The 26093-nt window shown below is 35.7% G+C and overlaps 10 protein-coding genes and 2 non-coding genes across 12 annotated transcripts; 7 read left to right on the top strand and 5 right to left on the bottom strand.

Moving 5' to 3' along the window:
• Positions 1-82: 82 nt before the first annotated feature.
• Positions 83-576, top strand: C04G6.11 (uncharacterized protein; the record flags this gene model as incomplete). Its single annotated transcript, NM_062544.1, has 3 exons — positions 83-127; positions 183-248; positions 292-576. The coding sequence occupies 3 exons, from the start codon at positions 83-85 to the stop codon at positions 574-576; spliced, it is 396 nt and encodes a 131-aa protein (NP_494945.1).
• Positions 577-1237: 661 nt separating this feature from the next.
• Positions 1238-1933, bottom strand: idpb-1 (Intrinsically Disordered Protein, class B). Its single transcript, NM_062543.6, has 2 exons — positions 1648-1933; positions 1238-1558 (listed from the first exon to the last, which is right to left on the bottom strand). The coding sequence occupies exons 1-2, from the start codon at positions 1917-1919 to the stop codon at positions 1330-1332; spliced, it is 501 nt and encodes a 166-aa protein (NP_494944.1). The 5' UTR covers positions 1920-1933; the 3' UTR covers positions 1238-1329.
• A 182-nt stretch (positions 1934-2115) lies between these two features.
• On the top strand, positions 2116-2873 carry idpb-3 (Intrinsically Disordered Protein, class B). The gene is made up of 3 exons (NM_001377795.2): positions 2116-2190; positions 2238-2455; positions 2565-2873. Exons 1-3 carry the CDS (start codon positions 2134-2136, stop codon positions 2785-2787), a joined length of 498 nt encoding a protein of 165 aa, NP_001364689.1. The 5' UTR covers positions 2116-2133; the 3' UTR covers positions 2788-2873.
• A 1294-nt stretch (positions 2874-4167) lies between these two features.
• On the top strand, positions 4168-4479 carry C04G6.6 (uncharacterized protein; the record flags this gene model as incomplete). Its single annotated transcript, NM_001381411.1, has 1 exon — positions 4168-4479. The coding sequence occupies one exon, from the start codon at positions 4168-4170 to the stop codon at positions 4477-4479; it is 312 nt and encodes a 103-aa protein (NP_001367426.1).
• Positions 4480-5449: 970 nt separating this feature from the next.
• Positions 5450-5965, top strand: C04G6.15. Its single transcript, NR_136350.1, has one exon. It is a non-coding gene; the product is annotated as an Unclassified non-coding RNA C04G6.15 (non-coding RNA).
• Positions 5966-8458: 2493 nt separating this feature from the next.
• On the bottom strand, positions 8459-9672 carry C04G6.13 (C6 domain-containing protein). The gene is made up of 5 exons (NM_001129105.4): positions 9512-9672; positions 9091-9334; positions 8973-9032; positions 8787-8928; positions 8459-8739 (listed from the first exon to the last, which is right to left on the bottom strand). The coding sequence occupies exons 2-5, from the start codon at positions 9155-9157 to the stop codon at positions 8547-8549; spliced, it is 462 nt and encodes a 153-aa protein (NP_001122577.2). The 5' UTR covers positions 9158-9334; positions 9512-9672; the 3' UTR covers positions 8459-8546.
• Positions 9673-9698: 26 nt separating this feature from the next.
• Positions 9699-10686, bottom strand: C04G6.2 (DUF281 domain-containing protein). The gene is made up of 4 exons (NM_062540.6): positions 10601-10686; positions 10309-10416; positions 10049-10190; positions 9699-9993 (listed from the first exon to the last, which is right to left on the bottom strand). Exons 1-4 carry the CDS (start codon positions 10668-10670, stop codon positions 9801-9803), a joined length of 513 nt encoding a protein of 170 aa, NP_494941.2. The 5' UTR covers positions 10671-10686; the 3' UTR covers positions 9699-9800.
• A 1540-nt stretch (positions 10687-12226) lies between these two features.
• Positions 12227-20069, top strand: pld-1 (Phospholipase). Its single transcript, NM_062538.7, has 18 exons — positions 12227-12368; positions 12504-12676; positions 12722-12848; positions 12895-13039; positions 13088-13216; positions 13482-13596; positions 13645-14150; positions 14274-14429; positions 14481-16072; positions 16126-16259; positions 16888-17082; positions 17129-17235; positions 17286-17517; positions 17707-17799; positions 18344-18469; positions 18797-18937; positions 19312-19435; positions 19594-20069. The coding sequence occupies exons 1-18, from the start codon at positions 12281-12283 to the stop codon at positions 19692-19694; spliced, it is 4284 nt and encodes a 1427-aa protein (NP_494939.1). The 5' UTR covers positions 12227-12280; the 3' UTR covers positions 19695-20069.
• C04G6.14 lies at positions 12618-12763 on the bottom strand. The gene has a single exon (NR_051032.1). It is a non-coding gene; the product is annotated as an Unclassified non-coding RNA C04G6.14 (non-coding RNA).
• Positions 17794-18132, bottom strand: txt-9 (UPF0057 membrane protein txt-9). The gene is made up of 2 exons (NM_062539.5): positions 18045-18132; positions 17794-17985 (listed from the first exon to the last, which is right to left on the bottom strand). The coding sequence occupies exons 1-2, from the start codon at positions 18096-18098 to the stop codon at positions 17860-17862; spliced, it is 180 nt and encodes a 59-aa protein (NP_494940.1). The 5' UTR covers positions 18099-18132; the 3' UTR covers positions 17794-17859.
• Positions 20070-20475: 406 nt separating the features above from the next.
• On the top strand, positions 20476-22427 carry C04G6.4 (Protein TIC). The gene is made up of 6 exons (NM_001383827.2): positions 20476-20508; positions 20555-20988; positions 21036-21278; positions 21553-21806; positions 21861-22032; positions 22081-22427. Exons 1-6 carry the CDS (start codon positions 20484-20486, stop codon positions 22207-22209), a joined length of 1257 nt encoding a protein of 418 aa, NP_001370375.1. The 5' UTR covers positions 20476-20483; the 3' UTR covers positions 22210-22427.
• A 315-nt stretch (positions 22428-22742) lies between these two features.
• On the top strand, positions 22743-25684 carry dsh-2 (DiSHevelled related). Its single transcript, NM_062536.9, is given in 10 exon segments — positions 22743-23074; positions 23141-23289; positions 23353-23558; positions 23605-23700; positions 23747-24037; positions 24109-24516; positions 24568-24939; positions 24993-25133; positions 25135-25297; positions 25350-25684. Coding segments are annotated over 10 exon segments (2280 nt in total). The 5' UTR covers positions 22743-22759; the 3' UTR covers positions 25489-25684.
• Positions 25685-26093: the final 409 nt, after the last annotated feature.

The following is a 26093-nucleotide window of genomic DNA, read 5'->3' as shown; positions in this document are numbered from 1 at the left end:
GACAAAAAATGATGTCATTGCACTGATTAAAAATTTTAAAGACGATTATTAAATGGGTCAAAGGAATTTGTAGGTGACAATTATGAAAAGTGAATTATCAGTCAACTTGAAGTGTGTTTTATGTGCGGTTTTTTGATTTTTAGCAAGATAAATTAAAATCAACTCGAAATAAGATTTTTCAGACGTTTCAAGAATTTGAAAAACAACTTTTTTCAATCCGTATTCTGATTTTCAAATTCCTTCAAAAAGTAACTGTATAACTGATAGTTTTAAAAAGTTTCAAAATTTTAGCTCTCACGAAAAACTGAATCGAAAAATCTTAGATATTCAGGAAAGAATAATATTTATCCACAATTAGCGAAGGAAATCGATAAGATCAGTGAAAAAAATAGAGGAAGAAAAAGAGAGATAGGAAGTGATGAAGAGAGTGTTAGAAATGAAAGAGACTGTCTGAAGAAATCAAGAAGACGTCTTCTTTCAATCAAGTTTTTCGTTTTTTTTTTCTGTCTTTTACCATTTTTTCTATCATCTTCTATCTTTTTCCTCTATCTCTTCTATCTTACTGTTGGAAAATGAATGAATGGTAGGCGATGATGAAGATGTAGATTTCGGATGATTTACACTGTGACTCATTTATTCAAACCGATCATAAAAGTTGGAGATTTTTTAGCATTAAAAAGATTTTAGGAATTAAAAAGGAAAAATGTGTTAATTATTTGAGAGCTATGAAAATTACTTTTCTGTCCTAAACCTACGTCTTCTTTGTTAAGTTACAGTATTCTTTCTGGGAAATTTTCAACAACTTGAAGGCAAAAGTTATTGTCTTTAATAATAATATAGTCTTTTATTTAATGTTCGGCTATTCCTCTTTCACATTAAAATTTCTCAATCTAATTCAAATTCTTTCGTGTTTTTTTTTAATTAAGTAGTTATCTTGTTAATTATTTGAAACACCTGTTACAAAATTGTGCAAGTCTGTTTCTAAATATTTTTAAAACAAAGTGATTGAAAGTTTAAAATATTAAACCAAGGAAAAAGTGTGTAGACATGAACTACTCTTGATCTTTTCTTTGTCAATTTTTGCGCAAAAATTTCTACGTATCAACTCTCCCACTATGCATCTCTCTTTATCTTTGTCTCTTGTTAACAAATTTCGGTTGAGAGGAGCGAAAGGTCAGACAACTGTGAGGAGGCTTTGTTTGATGATTATTGATACACTGTGATTTTCGAGTGTGAATTAGAATTACTTTCAAATAATTTATTGTTGAGGAAATAGTTGGAAAATAACTTAAGAAAATAAATAAAAATAAATAAAAAATAGTAAAGCAATCAACAATTGTCTCCTCCCTTGGTTGGTCGTCTCTTGATTCCGAGGGCTCTGTTGGCTTCATCGATACGAAGATTCTGAAGAGAACGACGTTTACGTCCTCCACCTCCGCATCCACAACATCCACATCCACATCCACATCCACAGCAACATGGACGGCAGCAAGTACAACATCTTGTACAACAGCAAGTACGGCAACATGTGCAGCAACGACGGCAACAGCAGCAGCATCTGGAAATTTTTAAATGTTCAATTACAGCGTCAGGCGTTTCCAAAAGTCACAGTATTGTTATTCATAAAAAGTATGGTATTCTACTAACCTTGGTCTACAACAGCAGCATCCGCATCCTCCACCTCCTCCACCACATCCACAGCATCCGCATCCACATCCACAGCAACCACATCCTCCTTGTCTTTTAACTCTGGATGATCCTAATGTATCAATTGATGTTTCAGATGATGAAGTAGTTGAAGCAGATGATCTCACTAGTGCAACCTCTGTTGAGGATACTGGCAATACGGCAGCTTGCACCTGACCGTAGTATGCTCCAAGAGCCAGAATCAAAGTTGAGAAAATAAATAGTTTGAACATAACGAATTGAAATGAAATGATCAATTCACTGCCCGTTTATATAGTCAGATACTTTTTTCCAGGTACACTTTGTTTGTTTGTCTTTTTCTGAGCGCGCGCTTGGCAAGCGTGATCACGGAAAATTTGACAGTTTCCGGACCGAACTGCCTGACGGAAATTTTTGGGGGTATAAAACTGATCAGTGAACACACCAAGAGTATTCCATCCCTTTGAAATGTCCAAGATCGCATACTCCACTTTAGCCATTCTGGCAATCATTGCAATTTCCCAGGTATCAGTATTTTCAGGTCACTCTTAAGAAGTTGAAGATGGTTGCAGGTTCAATCAGCAGTCTTGCCAGTGTCCTCAAAAGAAGTGGCGTTAGTAACATCATCAACTGATGCTTCAACTACTTCATCATCTGAAACATCAATTGATACATTAGGATCATCCAGAGTTAAAAGACAAGGAGGATGTGGTTGCTGTGGGTGCGGATGCGGATGCTGCGGATGTGGAGGAGGAGGTGGAGGATGCGGATGCTGCTGTTGTAGGCCAAGGTTGGTGGAAAACTGTACTTTTGTAGAAGAACAATATCACAAAAATCAATATCTCAATTTTTGACTTTTGGGAACGTCTGTCGCTGTAATTAAAAGCATAATTTTCCAGATGCTGCTGCTGTTGCCGTCGTTGCTGCACATGTTGCCGTACTTGCTGTTGTACAAGATGTTGTACCTGCTGCCGTCCATGTTGTTGTGGATGTGGATGTGGATGTTGTGGATGCGGAGGTGGAGGACGTAAACGTCGTTCTCTTCAGAATCTTCGTATCGATGAAGCCAACAGAGCCCTCGGAATCAAGAGACGACCAGCCAAGGGAGGAGACAAGTGCTAATTTTTTTAATTCGGGTTTAGGTGTTTTTTTTTCTAATTTTATTTAATTTACTATTAATATTGACAATAAATATAATCAATCGTAAACCTTTATTACAAGCCATTAATTAATAAAACAATATTATTACAAGTAGAAGTAAACTATCAAAATCCATAGATGTAATAGACGAGACTTCCTTTGGTAAAAACTCCAAATCCGATTTCAATGCCGATGAATGTCAAGAGCATAGTGAATCCAATGACTTGAAATATTAATGTTATTCAACTAACAGCTCAGCGGATAAAAACTTACTGAGTCCAGCACAAAATATTGTTTTCTCGATACGATACAAAACGTTCTGAGACTCGAATTTATCCACCTCCCGTTACCTCTTGTATATATACATATATATATTGTATATATTTTGTGAATTAAAAATTAAAATTTTATTTTTTTGTTGTATATTTTTGAGTATAATTTTCAATTTTATTTTTCAGATTTTCTGAAATCGACCGCGATGGCTCGTCCGAAACCTTTGATTGAGGAGAAAGTAAGTTTCCATAACCGATATAATTATCTTATTTACAATCGTTTTTTCCAGGCAAAGAAGCAAGAAAATGACGAGAAAAAGAATAGAGAGGCGAGCAGAAATTGTTGTGACTTGGCCTCAGTAGAGGTCCGCCGCCCCAACTTTGCGGATTATAATTATCGGCAAGAATTGCCCACAATCCAGCGATAATCATACGCCGGTAATTTACTCACACAATTCCGTTTGTTCGTTCTTAAATATTCCACCATTTAAATTAATTAAATTAAATAATTCTTATTTGAATTTGCCGCCAAGGATGCAAGCGCGCGCCATTGTACACATCGGAGTGTCGTAGCGCGCGCTGTTTATTCCCTTGCTCATATTAATTTCGGGCCTAAAATGTGGCTACTCTTCACTTCACTCTTCGTTCCCTTTCGTCACTGGCTGTCCGTCGCCGTTCTCCCGTTCTGTCCGTCGTCTTCTTGTCACTCCGAGGCTCTGGCTGCCTCTCGGACCGGAGTGTCAACAGAAATCGCTGGCAAGCAATGCCAGCCGATCAGAGAAGTCTGACTAACTCCGCCAAATACTCCCGATCTGTGATGAAAAAAGGAGAAAGAGCAGAAGGTTCAACCTGCGAAAAAGGCTGAAAAATCTATGAAAGAACAGGAGGAGGAGCGATTGGCAAAAAACAAAAAAGCTCAGGAAGAATATGCAAAAATGACGGCCAGCGCTAAGAAAGTTAGTTCATATTTATAAAAGCTAAATTTTCTGAGAATTTGAATACATATTGGTATCTGACAGTTGCCTTAATTAATGTATTTAATCTGTTAATCTAATAAGGAACTAATTTTTCTACTTTTTTCAGAGACGAAATGCGAAAAGGAGAGCGGGATGATGACTCGAGCACTGTGGCGGTGATTCGTGGAGCTGGAAAGAAATCTAAGAAAACGGCGAGCAAGGGGCCAAAGAAGGAGCTCAAAAATCCGAAGAAAAAGCCAAAGAAGAATCTGAAAAACAAAAAATCGAGAAATTCCGAGTCAGAAATGTCGGATTCCGGAAAAACGACGGACTGTGAAATGGAGATCAGCGACGCAGATGATTATCCACCAGTGAAGAGATATCCAAATCGTCGTCGATCACCACCACCACCTCCACCATCCGGTAGAGCTATCAGTGCTTATTAGAAAGGTATATATCAGATTTTTTTATTGATAATGTTTTAGTGATCTTTTAATCTAGTTCTACATTTCAAACTATTTTAAAATTGGACTAACGTGAATAATCTCGAATTCAGAAAATCCAGAAAAGAATGAAAAAAAAAAGCAAAATCAATTTTTTTTTTTCTAAATTCCTTCAAAATGAGAGCTCTCCGACCAATCAGCACTCTCGAACTCCGCCCACTCCATCTGATTGGTTGAAAATTGGGCGGAGCGAATTGCTAATTGGTCACGGTTCTTATTTCGGAGGGAATTTAGCTAAAATTGAATTTGTTTTTTTATTTTGGATCATTCTTTTCTATATTTTTCGTCCAATTTTAGACAATTTTGAGAGTTTTAAAGTAAAATCCTTTTTTAGTCTAAACCAGCATTCAACACATTTTTAATTCCAAAATGAAAATTTCCAGAAGACTGCCCATTCCGAATTCCTGTGCCATGTTCTTCGTCAATTCTGGTCTTCCCACGTGAATTTGTCAATTCTTCAAGTCAATGTTTGCAGCTGACATCTTACGAACTTGATTCAGACATTTTTATGTATGTATTATTATTTTTCGAAATTTAATTGTTAAAGGTCAACGACACATACTGACTTTCGCGAGATTCCATCAAGTTCAATTGGAAAAAAAAACTTTTGCGAAAAAAACCATGAAAAGGCAGTTTTCCGAACGATATTTTTTGTCTGAAACTCAAAAAACGATCATTTTCCTGAGAAATTCAAAAATTATGAACTTTCGTTTTATTTTTCAACAAATTTATGATTTTTTTTTTCATTAAATAACACAGCCTTTTGGACATTATTTCTGAAAAAAAAACCATTTTCTCATATTATCACAACGCAGGAAATTTCGTATTTTGAAATGGTTTTCATGTCGATAAAAATTGCACTTTTTCTAAAATTTCGAGTGTGATTTCTTGGGAAAAAAAAATCAAATTTATGAATTTTCGAGTATATTCTGAATTTTTCGCTTTTTCTATTAAAAAATCCAAAAATTGCCACGTAGAAAACGTCAATGCAGTCTCGTTGTGCTTAAATTAATCCCATTTTCCCCTTACAAAACAGTTCATTTATCCCAGTTACCTCTCTGCGTTTTTTAGTATTTTTTCCCCATTTCCCCATGCTTAAATTAATCTCATTTTACACATTTTTCCCCTATCAGCAGTTCTTTTTATCTCATTTTCCTCCCCTTTCTGCGTTTCTCTTAATCTGTTTTATGAACATTACTTAACAATTGCCACGAATAGCATACATTTATTTTTTGTCACAAATAATATTCCGGGTTTATTGCATTTTTTCCACAATACTAACCATATCTGTTATATAGTTGTTCGCATTATCCTCAACCTCATACACTTGCCGTTTTCCCTCATTTTTCTGTGAAAGTTTTTATTGTTTTTTATTGTGTGTGTGTGTTTTTTTTTATTATATTTCAATTGTGAATAATTTTGATTCGAGGATTTTTCGTTAGTAATAACTTTTGATTTTTTTAAATTTGTAATGGTCTAACTTTGAGAATTCATCTAATGGTCTAACTTTGAGAATTCATCTAATGGTCTAACTTTGGAAATTCATCTAATGGTCTAACTTTGAAAATTTATCTAATGGTCTAACTTTGAGAATTCATCTAATGGTCTAACTTTGGAAATTCATCTAATGGTCTAACTTTGAAAATTTATCTAATGGTCTAACTTTGGAAATTTATCTAATGGTCTAACTTTGGAAATTCATCTAATGGTCTAACTTTGGAAATTCATCTAATGGTCTAACTTTGGAAATTCATCTAATGGTCTAACTTTGAGAATTCATCTAATGGTCTAACTTTGAGAATTCATCTAATGGTCTAACTTTGGAAATTCATCTAATGGTCTAATTTTGGAAATTCATCTAATGGTCTAACTTTGAGAATTCATCTAATGGTCTAACTTTGGAAATTCATCTAATGGTCTAACTTTGAAAATTTATCTAATGGTCTAACTTTGAGAATTCATCTAATGGTCTAACTTTGGAAATTCATCTAATGGTCTAACTTTGGGAATTTATCTAATGGTCTAACTTTGGAAATTTATCTAATGGTCTAACTTTGGAAATTCATCTAATGGTCTAACTTTGGAAATTCATCTAATGGTCTAACTTTGGAAATTCATCTAATGGTCTAACTTTGGGAATTCATCTAATGGTCTAACTTTGGGAATTCATCTAATGGTCTAACTGATCAGAGCAGAGTGAATGAAACTTGCAGATGAGAAAAATTCGTGGAAAAATTTTTTGAAAACTTACCTGAAGCATGTGAAGGCTAATTCGCTACTTGGTTCCACCAGGTTAAAAAACGTCATATTAATTTATTCATACATATATCATATCTACCCAAAACCTTTGCATTGTTTACTCAATATTCGAGGTAATCAAATTTAAAATTACTTCCTTTTCCACAGACTACGAAAATACGAAAAATAACAACTTTAGTATGCCCAGGTATGAATTTAGTAACCTTTCTTTTTCAAGTTTTCATTTTGAGAAATTATATATTTTTATTCATCTTGTTTCGAAATTTTGGTTCATTTTTGCACGTCAATTTTTGGATTTTGAACCGATTCTAACTCGTAGATTCTATGAAGAAATAGAAAACCAGTGACTCATTTTGTGAGCAAACATTACGTTTTACACACGCTTTGTTAGAAGCAGATGACAAAAATAGTGGTTGCAATTGTCAAAAAATAGATGTGGTTTTTAAATTCTTTTTTTTTCAATTTCTAATACTTTATCTTCGCTTAATTTTTTATACTAGAATTTTCTCGTTTTTCAAAAATTTCCAAAAATACTTTAGCACGAAATAGACAAAAAAAACTAACTTTTGCCTCAAATTGAGTATGTTCCGCTTCACATGTTTCGTTCTAAACAATTAAAAAAGATGGAAATTGTGCTCTGGCACCCGGTGGCTCCGGCACTTCTCTTTCCAACATTTTTATTTTCTTTTTCTCAACCACACTCACAAATAAAAAAAAAACAGAAGAATATCTTCAGTTGTTTGTTGCAATTGAAAAATCAACTATTTTTCCTTCTCGTTTTCTCTACCTTTCATATTTCTCTCCAGCTCTTTTGTGCTCTCAAAAGTGTGAACAAGTTCTATTCACACTATTTATTTTCTTCATGTGCTTGTTCACATTTTATTAGAAACTACCTGATATTTGTAGTTTTGTATGATTTAGTAAATAGAAACATTGTGACCAAGCACAAAATATTCACCATGTTTCCATTTTCACAATTGCTCTACTTCTAAGTATTATTAATATATATGGAACATTTTGATCAAGAACGTAATCTTCTATATCGATACTTTAATTAATCGTGCAGTTATATCCTGTTCTCTGATAAGATGTGGTGTTTTGTTTCTTTGTTATCTCCCGAAAGCTGGCTTTTAATGTAGCGATGAAAAATGGTTGAAAATTTTGGTCATGCCAAGGAATAAACTGAAATAATTTTTCCAGTGAGTTATGTGCCATTTTCTGATTACTCAAAGTGACCAAAAACAATTTTTTAAATTAAAATATTAAAAATAAATATAATGGTTTTCTATGAAAAATGAATTTTAGCGGGTTCAAATTTCTCGCTATTTCTAGATTGGGTTCCCATAACTCTTCTTTAATTCTTATTTTTCATTTTGGTTACACGCAAATTTGAAATTGCTCCAATCTTTGGCACACTAATTAATAAGGTCTAAAAAATGGAGGGTGTCCATTTCACATAAATTCCTGTTCCTACTTGAATTGGCGAGAAATTTTTTTTTTCATAAAACATCCAGACACAATTAGTCTGATCAGTTTTTATCTGTATAAAAGATCAGCATCAAAACTGTATTTATTGATCCTTTCAAACAGACTAGATTGAGAAAAAGCTTTGAAATATATTGATTTTATTGGAAAACGTATGGTCTTAGTTTTGAGTAAATAAAACAAACTGCTCGTTTATTCCTGATTACATACTTGATATATGTACTTCAGTTTCAAAAAATATTTTTATTATTTAAATACGTTAATAATCAAGCATTCCTACAAGTAACTAGATTTATCGGCTGAGGAAATGCTTCAATTTGAGTCATCCACATTCCAACATAATTGCCCTCTTCTTCGCACGATATTGAGTAAGAATCAGTTCCTCCATCATTCCCTTCAACTTCAGTACCTGATTGATCGAAATATGCAATAGTTCCGGAAGGACATTGGAGCGTTGTTCTGAAAATTTTCTAAATTGAAATTTTGATTTGAAACATCTAACTAACTGGCAAGCAGTAGACCCGTAATCATTTATTCCAATTGTATAAGTCACTGGAATATCTTCTCCAATAGCACACCAATTTGTCGGACTGGGGACACCATATCCCATGCAACCAGTATTGTAGATTGGTGTGCAAGCAGAGCACGCTTAAAGTTTGATTTATTTAGAAAATTGAAAACCTTGAACTCACGATAAGGGACTGTTGTTGTGGTTGGATCTTCGGTAGTCGTTGTAGTTGTAGTGGTAATTGCTATTTTGGAAAATTATCTATACTCTTTCATAGTCAGTATGCTTGTACAACAACTCACGTTCAACTTCCTGAGTGGGAATACATCCGTTCATTATAGGCATCAATGAGAATAAGAGTAGAAACATAATATTGTCTGATCAAACTGTGACATGCTTCAGATCACTTTTATATCTTCCTTGCATATCTGTTCGCAACGCAATATTTCTTGTTCCGATTCGAAAAAACGTTCTTCATCCTTTGTTGGAGGAGACATTGCAATAAGTATCAAATTTTTATATTAGTCACGTGTAACATGCTTGAAGCTCAAAATTCGACTTTTTGTTTGAGCAGAAATATAGTATTTTCACTATAAGTCTTGCGTCCTTACGATCCAACCAAAAATTAGTTTTGCATCCTTTTTGCACTGGCATATTGCCAGCAACCTTACTTTTTGAAAATGTTAGTCGATTCAAAATATGGATAGAGTTTAATTAACTTACACCTGCATAAAGCGCCGATGAAATTAAGGAAACAAATTTTGATCAAGCGTCGGACAGGTGAAGCAGCAACAAGCTTTTTGCGCACCAAATGATATCCTGTTCTTTCGATTCATAACAAGCAATGATGTTTAGTGTCTTTGAATTTTTGCAGTTCAAAAAAGTGCGGTCTAGTTCCAAGTGAACATAATAGACATCAATATCAATATTTATTATATCTTGTATAATTTTAGAAATATTGAACCATAACATCTTGAAACTTTCATAAAGTACCATCAATATTTGTGCACTTCTACATGTTTCTGCATGTTGCTTGAGTAATTGGAGTAGGTATCCCACCAATTACTAACCGCCATATTCCAATATAAAAACCACCCGATTCTTCGCAGCTGACTGTGTATGAATCAGTGCCTCCGTTGCTTCCTTGCATTTCGGTTCCTGCTACAAAATAAGCAAATGTTCCAGTTGGGCATTGTAATGTCGTTCTAAAATATAAAGCAGTGTTCACTAGGGCATTGTGAAACATTTATGATAACTCACTCGCAACTAATAAGTCCTGCACCATCATCTACAAGTGAATAAGTAACGGGAATATCATCTCCAATAACACACCAATCTGTGGGACTTGGCATTCCAACTCCCATGCATCCAGTATTGTAAATTGGAGCACACATTGTGCAGGCTAGAAAGTGATTTAGGGTAGTTTAATTATACTCACAGTGATCTCACATCATCAATTATCATACACTCCAACAAATTTCGAATTTTTAAAATTTAGAAGCTTTTCATGAAACGCTTACGGTTCGGAGCTAATGTTAGAGTTGTTGTAGTTGCTTCCGTCGTTGTAGTTGTAGTAGTTGTGGTGGTTGTAGAAGATGTCGTTGTAGTAGTGCTGACTGGGTCAATAGCTGAAATTAAAGCAAGTTGTGCCACAAATTTTTTACTATGCAACATTCTTTCTAGGCATTCCAGTGTTCTTATATAAAAGGTTTCTAAATAATTTTCTCAATAACTTTACGATACAAGATTCAAAAAAATATTTAGCTAATACATTTATTTTCCATCAATTAAAAAATACTGCGAAGAACTTACGTTCAACTTCTTGAGTTGGGATACATGTAATAGCGACTTTAACAATAGAGAATAAAAGGAAGGCGATCATGTTGTCCCTGTAATGTCCTCAGACTACAATTCATTTTATATCGGTCTAGTGTTATGCAACATCGCTTCAATATCCTGTTTCAATGTGCGAATGATACCGATTTCTGTATTCGTGGATGATCTCAAATCGTAGAAGGTATGGATTTGGGTTTATTACGGGTTTCCTACATACCCAAAGATCAAATCAGACTTTTTTAAATCGAATTACGCCACTAGGTACTCCATGGGTTGCCTCTGGAAAACAAAATATCTAACAATGACTATCACTTTATTAGGATCTGTAGTATGGCCACAACCAACATGTTAAGGTCTTACCTAGGTGTATGTGTTCAATATAAATTCTGAACTGATAAACGAACAGCTGTTTACATGTTTCTTTGCCCACGTTTTTTGTTTCCACCAACCAACTTTTCATCTTCTTCTTATCATCTTCGCGTTTCATATCATACTCAATGCAAGGCATTTTTCCGTTTTCCTCTTCAAAATTCTAAAAAAATCAACATGGCATTGTTTTTCCCGCACGAATTAAGGCCTGCCACTTATTTAGTTGTAGCCAGTAATTTTCGTTTAAAATCATTTATTTCTCTGCATCAAATATCACCACATTCACACGAAGAACAATCAATATAATGTGGTTTTACAATGGTTCTGGCTCATGTAAACAAGCGCCTCAGAGATTAAAAGAACGGGCGCCGGAGAGATGGCGCAGAGAAGTAAAGTAAAAATGCATGTGGAGAGACATAACTGGTGTAGGAGAGGCACAAGACAAAGATAGAGTGCGCGAATGACCCCGTCTCCGCTATTAGTTGCTTCCGCGTGGGATTTTCTCACATTATATGAAAGATTTTTGCCGTTTATCTTTTTTTATCATTTGAATCGTCAAGAATAAAAACCACACAAAAAACCTCTTGTATCAGGTTTTTTGAAAAATTGTGAATTTCGATTTAAATTTTCTGAAGTCCCCGAAATGGGAGAAAACTGCAAAGAACAATTTTAAAAATCAATTTCGAGGAAATTTCGTGGTATTTTTCTCGAAAAAAAATCGACTTTATTCTTAAATATGATTTATTGCAATTTTGATGTCTTTTTTATTGCATTTTTTGCTTTTTTTCAAAATTGAAACAACAACGAATAAATTCCATCGAAAACACATTTTTGTTTCTCTACAAAAGGCGCCGATGGTCTCGCAACGAACCAGAAAAATTTTTTGGCAATGTGCATGCGCCTTTAAAATAGTACGGTAGACTACTTTTTGGAATCTTTCGAAAAAATTTAATTGTTTATTTTATTTTGTTTCAAGGAGTGTTTTTCTTTCACATTTTCAAACATATTACTGATAAAAATATAAAACTACAAAAATTGAACCTTTTTCAAGATGAATCACAGTATTTTCTTCATTTCCTATTACCAATTTGCCATTTCACAGCCAACTTTCTCTTTTTTTCCACACTTCTACAGTTTGTTCAGTGATTCATCACATTTTTCATGTTTCGCACTTGTAAAGATTACGAAACCAAGAAATATTAACTCTGAGAAACTTGCTTTTTATTCTTTCAGGGAGAAAACCCGCACTCCGGTCTGATTTTGACCATTCAAAGTCAAGACAGAAATATGGAGAGCGAAGATGAAGAGTCGCGGAGGCCTCAGACAACATCAAGTGGTCATCTGGAACCGAAAGATACAACTGAAAATAATTCAGGTTAGTTTTTCCGTGAAAATCAGAAATCACAAGGAATTCATAAATACATTTTGCACTTTTCCTTCTCTTTTCAAAAAGTTTCTTCTTGAACACACCAAAGTCAACAACATTTTCCAATTTCTTTTTCATTTTCAGTCGACTCATCTGTAATGCATGACCGTGGTATACCAGGACTCCTGCCAGCAACAAAAGCTTCAGATAAACAAAAGAAAGCTGTAATTCGGTTCCGAGAACACGAGGGAAGAGCAGACAGTCCGCCAAGCAACCTTAATGTCCGACGAGACAGCAAAACAGTTCACATTGATGAGGTAAGTGCAACTTTTCTTTTTTAACTCTAGATATTTATCTTTCAGGTATCCTCTCCACAGTCCTTGGATTATGGTGATAGTGATGATAGTTCTGATGACGATGAGATCCAATATTGTGACTGTGTTGCTGCTGCTTTACAGCAATCTCTTCCCGGAACACCTGGAAGAAAAGGTATTATTACTTTAAAAATTACTCATATTAAACGTGTTTGGTTAAGGAATCATTCCCTACATGTCAATTTATGATACTCAACAGCAAGCTCGTCGTCGAGGATATTGGATACCAGGAGTTCCGGTTAACGCGAAAATTGTAAAAGTCGAGAGAAATACGGATCGGGGAATTCACTTTATTAATACACTTCTGTGAGTTAGAGAATTTTGAAGTAAAATTGAAAAATCAACATTTTTCAGCTACACAATCGAGCTGGAACATGGACAATTTCGTTGGAGCGTCATCAGAAACTACAAAGATTTCACACTTCTCAACAATCGTCTCATGGCACATCGTGCTCGTGAACAATTTATGGCACCAATTAAAAGGTATTAATTGCCACTTTTTATTTTAATTTTCTCATTTTACACCTTTTATAATAAGTTTGAAGCTTTTTTTCTTGCAATTCACCCCATCGCTAACCTAAGACTAACCCCCATTCAGATTTCGTGGTAAAGTTCAGGATGAGTAAGTTTCTACACGCTGTTGTGCTTGTTTTGTTTATTTTTAGACTTGAATGGCTTGTTTTTGGACTGTTTTGTATGAAATTATAACTGCAAATTAATGTATTTTGCTATTTTTATTTATTTTCAGAACACAAGAGCGATTCGATAATTATTTGGAGCATATGGGTATTGATATTATTTCTGATCACAAGCCAGAGTGTCCATACTCAAATCAAAGCTCTAAACGGAAGAGACATCCGAAGGTATCTTTAAGAGTTTTTTATCTTATAAAGAAGTTTAAATATTTACAGCTGCAAGTTCTGAAGCGTGATTCGGATGGAATTGAAGAATCAAAGAATACATCTGCTCCACTAGCATCAGTTGAATCACCTGGAGAAGTAGAAGATGCATTCAAAAAGGAAGTTCACATGCAGCAAGCTGTACAATCTGGAATTCTCGATGAAACTGTCAATGAGGCTAATACATCCGAAGGAACACCTAAACGGCAGCGACGTCAACAGAGAAAGAAGGATCGGCACACTCTTCCACGTTTCCCAATGATGCCTGATTCGATGGTAACAAATTTGGAGCATCGTAAAGAGCTTCTCGAGAACTGGCTCCAAATGGTTCTTCACATTCCGATCAACAGAAATCATCACGAAACTGCTGAATTTTTGGAGGTTTCGAGATATTCATTTGTCAATGAGCTTGGTGGAAAACATACGGAAGGATTTGTCAAGAAACGTCCTGGAGGTTCGAGAGTGTTCCTTGGATGGAAGCAATGTTGTGTACGATATCTTCTACCGTGGAGTAAAAGGTTATTAAAAGTTTTGGTCAAAATTTTTCGATTTTTTCAGTAATAATCCAAAAATTCGAAAAATCTGAAAATCGACACCTTTTATCGTTTTTATCGAAATAAAATTAATAAAAACAATTTCAGATGGCTTATGGTTCGTGATTCATTTGTTGCATATATGGATCATCGAACTGAGCAGATTCGGATGGTATTGCTAATGGATCGTGATTTCAAAGTTGCAGCTGGAGGAAAAGAAACAGAAGGAATTCCGACAGGACTCATTATTACAAATAGTCAACAGTGAGATTATAATTCAGGAAAAATCAATAAAATCAAAATATAATTTTTCAGTGAGCTTCATCTAAAATGCCGCCGTCTTCAGGACACTGCCACGTGGAAATACATTATTGAGCAGGCTATGGGTGGAATCGGAAATACTTGGCTTCAACCACACAGATTCAGTTCCTCATTTCCAGTACGTGAGAACTGCCACGCGAAATGGTTTGTTGATGCGAAAACATACATGGAATATGCGGCTGATATGATGGAACTGGCTCGGGAAGAAATTTACATTACCGATTGGTGGCTCAGTCCAGAGATTTACATGAAACGGCCAGCTCTCGAAGGAAACTATTGGCGTTTGGATGAAATTTTGAAGAGAAAAGCTGAGCAAGGTGTGAAGATTTTCATATTGTTGTATAAAGAAATGGAAATGGCACTTGGTCTCAATAGTATTTACTCAAAACGGACACTTCAAGGACTTCATGAAAATATTAAAGTAATGAGGCATCCTGATCATTATCCATCAACTGGAACATTCTTCTGGGCTCACCACGAAAAACTTCTGATAATTGATCAATTGATCTCTTTTGTTGGAGGAGTTGATCTTTGCTTTGGACGATGGGATGATCATCGACATTTGCTGACTGATCTTGGATCCGTACAATATTCTGGTGCACATCAAGTTGCTACAAATATGGCCAGTGGATTGAGAAGCTTGATGACAGCTCCGTTAACGCTTTCTCCTTTGGGTCTTGAGGAACATGAGAAAGTGACGCCGAGAAACGAGAATGGAGGTAAAAATGGATCAGTAAAGCGTGTCGCTGTTGAGGAAATAAATGAAGTTGACGAGCCAAAAGAAGTTACTGGAAGAACACAAGAAACCGAATTGACCGATAATGAAGATATCTCTGAAGATTCTGATGTTAAAAAGATTATGGAAGAGACAATATTCACTGATAAAGAAACTGGTGGAGTCGTTGTCCGAACACTTAACCGATTCCCTGTGGATGAAGCTATACGTCATTCTAGTCCTGCTGATCCACAAAAGAACTGGAAAGAAACTAAAACAACTGTTGTAGAATCAACATCAACTTCTGGTGGAGTAACTTCTAAAACTACAACGACGACTACTACAACTAGAGTAGTAAAGGATAATACTCTCGAAAAGGAGAAGAATAAGAAAGAACTTCGTCGAGCTGTCACTTCATTGGAACGTCAGCGGAAGCATGTCCCACGTGAGATTCTGGACAAAGCTGGCCCTGCTCCGTCAATGATTGAGAAGGCTGCAAAGAGTGGAATGGATTTTGCATCGGCAGCCGAGAAATATAAGGAATACGTGGCAAGTGGAGCTGTTCAGAAGGAGAAACATCGAGCCCAGACCCCTCCGAATCGTCGAAAAGCCAAGAAAGATTCGAGAATAACTCGTGCTGTGGGTGCTGTGGGCAATTGGAAGAGCAACAGAGCCAAGAGAAAGTGGAAGCAAATGCTTGAAAGTGATGAAGCCACAATGGGATATGAGTTGGATTGGTTGCGACTTCGTGAAATGGACGAAAAAGGTGATGGAGATGATGAAATTGATGGAGGTGCAAAGTTATGGTATGGAAAGGATTATGTCAATTATATCGCGAAAGATTTCGTCGAAGTTGATATGCCATTCCATGGTAGGTCACTTTCTCTCAATTAAATTTCGATGATTAATAATATAAAATTTCAGATTTTATTGATCGTGGATCTACTCCAAGAATGCCATGGCATGACATCCATTCTGTAACTTTTGGTGCTCCAGCTCGTGATCTTGCTCGTCATTTTATTCAACGATGGAATGCTACAAAGACGGAGAAGCTGAAGGTAATTATCATCAGCAGTTAAATTTTCAACAAAAAAAAATCGAGAAAAAAGTTTTTTAAGTTTTCAAAATATTTTTAATTAAGTTTTTCTGGCAAAAATGTATTTTTCAAACATGTGAGCAAAACACACCGAAAATTCTGTAGTACTGAAAATTCATGAATATTTAAATTTTACATTTTTCCCGAAAAATTTTTTAAAAAATGCATTTTAAAATACTTATATATATATTTTTTTTTTGTTTCTCAAAATAGCTTTCCAATATTACAAAATGTTCGTTTTCTTTTTTTTCTCGTTTTTGTCGTGTATTATTTGCAAAAAAAAACTTTTCGTTCTCAAAAAAAAAATTCGGAGTACGGTAGTTTTCGAAACAGATCAGTTTCAGGCATTTTTTATCTTTGTTTTTTAATCTTTCTGTAATATTCAATATATAATACAACAAATTCCAATTTTAGTGGAAACGTTTCAAAATTTATTTTTAAACATTCGCAAAATTTATCATTTTCTCAATTTTTTAACCTTTTCTCTGGTGTGAATATTTCAAATTTTATCATGAAAAGTGTGTATTTTATTCAAATTTTAAAAAATATATAATGGATCCAGTTCTCCCAATTAATTATTTTTTTTCCAGGATGACAAGAATTATCCGTATCTCTTACCAAAAAGCTACGAGAATGTTCGTGTTCCACGTGTCTTCAAAACAGCGAATGCATCTGAAATGGTCAATGTACAAGTTCTCCGTTCCTTGTCTAACTGGTCAGGATTGATAAATCAAACTGAAGATTCGATTCAAATGGCATATCTTTCACTCATCGCCAACTCGAAGGTTTCATTTTTTCAGACATTTTTAGAAAAAATTAAAATTTATTCAGCACTACATCTACATTGAAAATCAATTTTTCGTTTCTATGATTGAATCAAATGATGTCACGAATGAAGTTTGCAAAGTTATTTATAATCGTATCGTCAGAGCTTACAAGTGAGTTTTATTTATTTTTTAAATTATAAATCAATTAAATTGATTTTCAGAGAAAAAGACAATTATCGTGTCTACATCATGATTCCACTTCTACCTGGATTCGAAGGAGACGTCGGTGCTCCTGGTGGATCTTCTCTTCAAGCAGTTCTTCATTGGACATATCAATCATTGAGTCAGGGACCGAATTCTTTGATTCAAAGATTGAAAGCTGTGATGCCTGATCCATTTAAATATATTCATGTAGGATCACTCAGAACCTATGATCAACTTGGACAGAAATTGGTGAGTTTCGTTGTATCATAGACATTTTTACTTTTCCCTTATCACTGGCCATTCTAAATATTTGGAAATTTTATTTGCATTGCATGCCCATTCACAAACAAACACACGTCTTTCATGTCATAAAATAAGCTTTTTCTCTATTTCTCCCACTCTCTCTTCACTTTATTCCTCATTTATACTATTTTTCAGGTATCTGAGCTCGTCTACATTCATTGTAAATTGCTCATCGTCGATGATGAGCATGTTATCATTGGATCAGCAAATATTAATGATAGATCACAGGTAATTTATAATTTATTTTAAATTTTAAACCGAAAAAGAAAAACAAGAAATTTGGATAAATTACTTTCTGAAGAAGCAAATGTAGACTGCGTAAAGTATTCCTGGAAGCCAGAAGAGCAGGCAAAATATAATATCAATGAGCACATTGATATCGCATTCTTTTGTGTGCCACCAGATTGCTAATGGCTGGAAATGAAAATATTTTAAGATCCCATTTTGAAAGAGAGGCTCAAATCAAAACTTACCGGGAGGAAAATGCAAAGAATGACCTCAATAATAACATCAGCATCTGTAGCCATCGTTCAAAAGTTCAAGCAAATATGAAAAAGTATCAAAACTCACTTCCTCTCATGTGTTTATATACGAGCCTCCTTGCCGAAAACTAAAAATTCTTCACGCCCGCCCATCCGCTTATCATCATAACTAAGGAATAGTGAAGTGATTCATGTGACATTTTTGCACTAAATGTGTGCTTAACTCGAAAAGAATGAGCAAAAAAAAAGGAAGAGAGTGAAATCAATGAAACAATAAATTGATTTTTCAGTGTGGAAATCGTGACTCTGAAGTATGCTGTGTGTACACTGACGTCGTCAAAGAACGTTCGGTTATGGATGGAAAACCATTCGAGGCTGGACGATTTGCAAAGAGCCTACGGATGCAATGCATGAGGGTACGGTAGTAGCTGTGCGGCAAATATTTTCGACAAATGCACAAAAGTGTCAATTTTAGTGTGATATTCCAACTTTTTGGATTTGAAATTGATATAAAAATGCACAAAAGTGTTTTTTGATCTAATAATATGTTTTCTTGAATAGTGCCTTTACCAACAATAGCGAATATTGTGATCAAACCATCATTTTTCTACATTTCTTTAATATTTCCTAATATATGTAAAAATTAGAATTAGCATACCGAAATCAACAATTTTTAACATTATCACCGTACATACCTGCTACGGTAGAAATCAGCAGTTCCACTCAATTTGCTTTTTTTTCAGGAACATCTTGGCCTACTTCCCGACTCCCGCCGGAAAGCGAAATTCCCGTATGCAGTGTCATGCGATGATCCTGTCGCCGATAGTTTCTTTGTTGATGTATGGCAATCAACTGCCAAGAGTAATGGTCAGATTTATGAAGAGGTTGGTTATATAAGTACATTGCAAATTTTGCGCCAGAATTACGGTACCAGGTCTCGGCACGGCAATTGTTCAATGCAAACGGGTATGCGCCTTTAAGGAGTACTGTAACTTCAAACAATCGTTACTGTGGAATTTTTATCGACTTTTCATAGTTTTTCATTAAAAATTAGTTTATTGAAAAATTGAACTAAAACAATTAAAAGCATATATATTTTTACAAATTATGAGAAAAACTATAAATAATCAAGGTAATTTTCGTAACAACAGAAGTCTGTAACTACAGTATCTTTTAAAGACGCGCATCCTTTTGCAAAATTTCGCTTCTCTGTATTAAAAGAGAATTCAAGTTCGAATAGTCAATATTTAATTTTCAGGTTTTCCGCTCCTACCCCACCGATTTCGTGGAAACTTTTGAAGAGTTCCAAAAATGGACATCACAGATTCCAATGTCCGAATATTCTCCACAACAAGCTGAGGAAAGAGTTCGAGATCTAAAAGGTTTGTACTTTGGAGTGTCTAGTTTAGCGTTGATGATAACTCCTCTTATCACTTGAGACATTTACAACTTTTGGCCTTTCAATTTACGAGAGAAAATGTGAAAATGTCACTGATGTCATTTCCTCGAATCGTTTCCGAAAAAAACCATTTTTTTGCAGGTGTCCTCGTCGATTTCCCACTCAACTTCCTTTGCAAAGCAGTTCTGACTCCAGGAATAACATCAAAAGAGGGACTTGTTCCAAGTGCTGTATTCACATAATTTTAATCATCAATTAATCAGATTTTCTGCCAGTTTTTTTTTGCTCTTTGCCAATGTGATTCTTTCAGAGTTTTCAGCTATTTTTTTGTGTGTAACTGCCGGTTTTCTTTTTTGTTAATGGCAGCTAAAGCCCCTGCTCCGCCAATTTGCCTGTGAAATACCCCCTAATAGTTCAATTGTCACTAATTCAGTGGAGATAACAAACCAGTAATTTTATAGTAAATTTCAGAGTTACTCTGAATAATATTGCTTGTATACCAAAAAAGACGAACCGAACTCCTCAATGCCAAATTTTTTAATTCTTATTTAGCTCATTTTCTCTATAAATAATGATTTTTCAAATTAATCATACAAGAATAAACATTTATTTTTATTTTTCTTCGTTATAACTGCATCCATAAAATCGTTGGTTTCGAGAAACTATCTGAGTCTTATTACCCAGATACGAAATTTTGCAGCTTTCGCCCAGAAATTACAGTATCCGGTCTCGAGGCGACAATTTTTTCTGAGTACAAACGGGTGCGCACCTTTAAAGACTACTGTAATTTCAAACTTTCATCGATTTTTCATAGTTTTTCCAACGATTTATTAAAATTATGAGTTTTTTAATGTCAATTTAAACGAAAAGTTAGCAACTACAGTACTCCTCAAAGGCAAACGATCCTTTGAATTAAGAGGAAACTATCGCTTCGAGACCGGGTACCGTATTTTTGGAGCAACATCTCGCATCTGGTTAATAGTAGCAAATATTGAAAAATAACAGTAATTAAATTTGTTTAAGAGAGCGAAATGGGTGATCAGGATGGAAAGAAAAGTAAGTCAAATTTGTTTTTAATTTCACAAAAAAATATATATTCTAGAGCCCCCATTTGATATGCCACCTCCACCGAAGCCACTTTCTTTCGAAATGCCAAAACCGCCAGTTCTCCAGCCAAATATTGCCTCACTTCTACAGAAAACTAACACTACTGGCGAAGACGTCAAATCAAAAGATGCACAACCATCAGTGACTCCAGTTCCACCTCCTACTTTCAATCCTGTACCGAATCCGTTTGCACCGAGACCTAAATCAGTGTCTCCGAATCCTCATCCTGATGTTCCAGCGGTTACTGTAGGAGCTTTGTCAGCTCCTGCTGACAAAAGTGAAACGGAAGGAGAGAAAATTGAAAAGCCATCTGAAACAGCACAGGCTCATGTGGAAAATGTGAAAAAACCTGAAAAGCCGTCAAGTTTGGGAACTCATCCTCTAACCACAGAAATTCCAATTACTCCAATGGTGGAAGAAGCTAAACCAGTAAATATTTATGATTTATTTCGAAATTTTAAATCAGAATATTTTAGATTACTTCGCCAGCCGTTGTAGAAGTCTCCAGTCATGCCGAATCCGTGAAATCTTCAATAGATTCCAGTAATTTATTCACTGATAAAGTAGACATGAGTGGTGGTCTCATGAGTTGGTTGACAAAAACAGTAACAGAAAGTAAACTTCTGAGTGATGTAGCTGGAAAAGCAAAAGCTGGTGTTGAGACTGTAATGACAACACTCGATCCAGGAATGAAACCTTTTCTTGCTGAACATGGCGTGGTTCGTTTCGTTTATAAATTTTTGCGATTTTTTTCACAAAAAGACAAAAATACTGTACCCGGTCTCGACGCGACATATTTAGAAACACATAAATTGCAATAAATTTTAAACTATGAAAACTATGTATGAAAAATCGATATGAAATTAAAGTACTCTTTAAAGACGCACACTTGTTTGTATTTTACAAAAATCGTCGCGTCGAGACCGGATACCGTATTTTTTTTTCTATTTTCCCGGCTGGTTAATAATGCTGAAATTATATTTGAATTTTCAGATTGAATTCGCCTTATTCAACTGTGACGCTGATTTGTTAACCGTCGCTTCTGATGCATTCACGAAATCCGGAGCCATGGCAATCTGTCGGGGACTCACGTCCGTTATCGCAAACTTCAGGCCATTAGTAGCTGGTGAAGAGAAGGCTCGCAAGATGTGTGAGATAAAAGTGGAAGCTGCACGAAAAACGAATAAAGCAAAAGAAGATGCTGCTGTTGTTGTGATTCAACCATTTTTAATGGAGATTTCTGGAAGGTAAATCTAGATCAAAAGTTCAAGACAAAAAATTACAGTCAATCTCATTTGCAGATATTACTCAACATGCAAAATAGTTCTACATCATGAATCGAAATATTTTGATGCGATTTCACAGCTTTTAGAAATTCCATCCACTCTTGTAGAAGTGATTCAACGAGCCGCCAAATCTGAAGGCCTTCCAGATGATGAATTTTCCACATCGGTGACACAAGCTATTAAAAATGTGAGACATGAAGTGGAAACATTAATCTTTACACCAGTTACTTTATAGGTTTACAAGACATCTGTTACCACGTGGGAGCCGGGAAGCTTTGCTCCGTACGACTCCAAAGAGCTTCTCTCAATTGCATTCGCGTCAGTTTCGCAACAGCTCTTGCGAAATCTGGCTCCAGTTAATTGAATTGGAGATAATGAGCTAACTCGATATTATATTTGCTCTCGCACTATTAGCATTTTAGTTTGGGTATCTGGTCTTTAAAATTTACATAACAAAACATTTATATTGTGATGATCTTTCCAACACCTCTAAATATTAACGCAATGGGATTCCGATTTTTATGTACAATAATTATTATGTCATTGGGTATACTCTTTGTCCAAATAAACAAACAATATTATTATCGATTTTCTTGATGAGTCCCCACATGTCAATTGACCTGACCTTGGCTGAAGACGCGTTGACATCTAATGAGAGCAAGAGACCACAAGAAGAGGAGACGCAGAGAAAGACTGTATGCATTTCTACGTCACGGTGTATGAACCTAATGCAAAAAAAAGCGCTAGTCAGACAATGTTCAAATTTATTGTCTTCAGGGTTCTGGTTTTCCATCATAAAATATCGGTTTTCTTTTGTTATTTGCTATGAACGTTTATCTTATCGGATTTATTTTGTACTTCTAGCTTAAAAGTATACTATTTTATTGTTTTTTTTTCTTTTCAGATAAGACAAAATGACAGATTCCCCTTCACCAATTGATTCATCATTTGACGCATCAGATGTTGCCACGCCTTGCACAGTTATTGCCGCAAAAATTTCTCTGAGAAATCGAAATGGTCTTGAGGAAGATCAAGAAAATCTGGACAGCTTTGATGCTTTTACAGAAACACATGAAACACAGGAATCGAAAAATATCGCACATGGAGAGCATGAAGAAGATGTTTCTAACATTTATGTGGATGATTTTTCCAAAGAGTTTGGTGATACTGTTTCGTCAGTTATGGAGCCACTTCCTAAACCTCTTACATTTGCCAGGACCATTACAAAGGTAATTAAGCAGGGATTTTTATCAATTTTAAGTTTAACAAAAAACAATTCAAATTCAACATTTCAGGTTTACTGTCACTTGGACGATCAAGAACATCCTTACATGGTGGAAGTGCACGTACCACCTGATTGCATAACTTTGCGAGATGTCAAACGGAAGCTGATGAGAACAAATTTCAAGTATTATTGCATCGCGCTGGATCCTGATACTGGATTGTAAGTTTTTACTGGGTTTTTGTTTTTTATTATCATGTTTATTATTGATAAACTGAATTTCAGGGAAGTGAAAGCTGAAGTTCGTGACGATTCTCGACGGCTATATCCTTTGAAAAATGGACGATTCGAGTTGTATTTGCTTACCGTCGAGGGATCTGTGCACTCTGACACCAGCTCAGGAAGACATAGAAGGAAGCAAGACGGATCCTCGAAGGGAAGCAGTGGATCGAGAGAATATCTCAGAGCTGCCCATCATTACGATAATCCAAGTTAGTTTAAAAAAAATATTTTCAAACAATACACTTGAATTTGCAGCTCCATTTTCTGATGACGAATCTCAAGCATCATCTCTTCCGACTTATGTTAAAAAGGCGCATGCTTACAATAGAAAACATGCACCGCAAGCTTATGGTAACTTTATAAAGGTTTTATATCTCCAAATCTCTTAATTTTGCAGAACGTCACCTGCCCCACATGAAGCACAACAACCGCCACAATCACCATCGTCAAAATCATTATGAAGAATCCACATTCGATGTAACAACAGAGTCGGATGATCATTACCGAGACGGTGTCACATATTATGATGAAGATGAAGACGACAGCAGATCCATCAATACTGATTTAACGTCGGTTTCGCAAGTTCATTTGAAGCAAAAATGGCGTCAACAGCAAAAGGAAATGAGGAACAAGTGGAAACGAATGCCATCAATCTCGACGGCTTCATCTTCATTTTCAAGCATCACCGGTGTGTATACTTAGTTTGTCTAAATTTTTGTATTCTCGAATTCCAATTCAATAATCCTGTCCTTTTTTTAGAATCGTCAATGGGTCTAGAAGTAATCACTGTTCGTTTGAACCTTGAAACAATACCACTTGGAATGACGCCTTCAGGACATACCAACGCTCGAGGAGATGCTGGTCTTTACGTTGGAGATATTCAGGATCGTGGAGCTGTTGCACTGGATGGTAGAATTGATATTGGAGATATGATCGTTGGAATCAATGAAATTAGTTTGGGAAATTACTCGAACAAGGAAGCAGTACAACTGTTACGAGAGGCAGTTCAGCGTCAATACTTGACATTGACGATTGCAAAAACTGGAGATCCAAAGCAAAATGCTTTTCCGAGAAATCCACGTGCAGAGCCAATTCGGCCAATTGATCCAAACGAATGGGTGAAGCATGCCACGAATGCTATGAAGGCAATGCCAAGTATATCTGAAGGTGAGGACATTTACATTTTAAGTCTGAAATTAAAAGAATTTTTCCTTACAGAAAGCTCGTCAACGCCCATTCCAGATGATTGGCCAACGAACAGTTCTGCGAGTGGAACTCCGTTTGGCGGGCCTCCGCCAGCTAACTGTTTGAACGTGATGACGGATAAGAAATATGTAGTAGAAGTAATGGCAGCTCCAGGATCAGGTCTTGACATCAAGGATCGTTACTGGTTTAAGATCCCAATCCCCATGTCTTTCTTGGGAACTGATCTAGTCGAGTGGCTTGTCAAGCATGTTCAAGGGCTTGAGACGAAGAAGAAAGCTCGTGAGTTTGCTGAGGAAATGTTGAAGCTTGGATACATCAGACCTGGAGTTGGAAAGCAGAGTTTTACGAAAGAATGCTACTACGTCATGGGAGATGAGTGTGCAGGTAAGGATTTGAAGAAAAATTCCAATTTAAAACATTTAAAATTCATTTTCTAGACTACACCCAACTGCGAGGACCTGACGGAGGATACAAGTATCCACAAAGTCACGCATCATCTGCGTCTGGTCATAGCAGCAACAATCTGATCTTCCCTCCATCAATGTACCCACCACAACCGCCAACAGCTGGCGCAGTGCAATCATCGAAATTCGGTCATTCTACCTTCTTCAATGACTGGCGGATACGCATCACTACCGGCGTCTCCATTTCCTCACGGAAAGGCATCTGTCAATGATTGCAGAAGGACGCGAGATGATCAGAGAAGTCAAGCGAGTGGGAGTAGTAGAGGAAGCTCGAGAAGGTGCAGATTGATAAATCATTTAAAAAAAATTTAAAACGTTTTATTCCTTTAGGTACGTCGAACTACCACGGAAGCCTGCATCACTCAGCAGTGGGTCTGGTTTAGCTGTTGATCTGGACCGCGTCGCTTCGAGAAGCTCGTTTCGAGCTGCAATGAACGGAAGTCATCCACAGTTTAACATTGATAATTGATTAGTAGATGTTCTTGTTTCTCTGTATTTTTTGATATGTTTTAATTTGTGTTAACTGTGTATTCCTCCCAACGGGATATTTGTCATTTTTAATCTCTCGACATCCACTGCCTTTTTCATGTTCTCATCTAAATAGCGACTTTTAATTTGATATCAGCACTTTTCATGTTCAATAATAAACGTTTTCAAAGTTTTAATAAAAATTTAATTTCGATTAAAAAAAGAATAAACGTGGCCACAATAAATAAGCGTGAAGTTAGCAAAAAATCCAAAGTTTGAATACATTTTCGTTTTGACGTGAATTAAAAACTTGAACTCTACACGTGGCAATCCAACTTGGAAAGGCTACCAATATCATTTTTATTTCGGCTTCCAATCAAAATGCCGTTGACAGTCCCTCTGCTCGGAAGAGAGCTATGTTTCTGGTGTATTGAAGGTAAAATTTCAGATATTTCCGAGCATTTTAATAGCTGAAATTTTAGCATTTCGAGAATGCCACATACACAACAATTTGAACGTTTTTTGGAACGACGTCACTGTGAGAAGCTACACAGGAGAAAGCGACGGTTTCCGGATTGTGGACGAAAAGGATTTGGTTAATGTGCA

This window comes from Caenorhabditis elegans, chromosome II (assembly GCF_000002985.6).
Source record: "Caenorhabditis elegans chromosome II".
Classification (NCBI taxonomy): domain Eukaryota; kingdom Metazoa; phylum Nematoda; class Chromadorea; order Rhabditida; family Rhabditidae; genus Caenorhabditis; species Caenorhabditis elegans.
The sequence above is the reverse complement of the archived record's forward strand: the minus strand, read 5'-3'. Positions and strand labels throughout refer to the sequence as shown.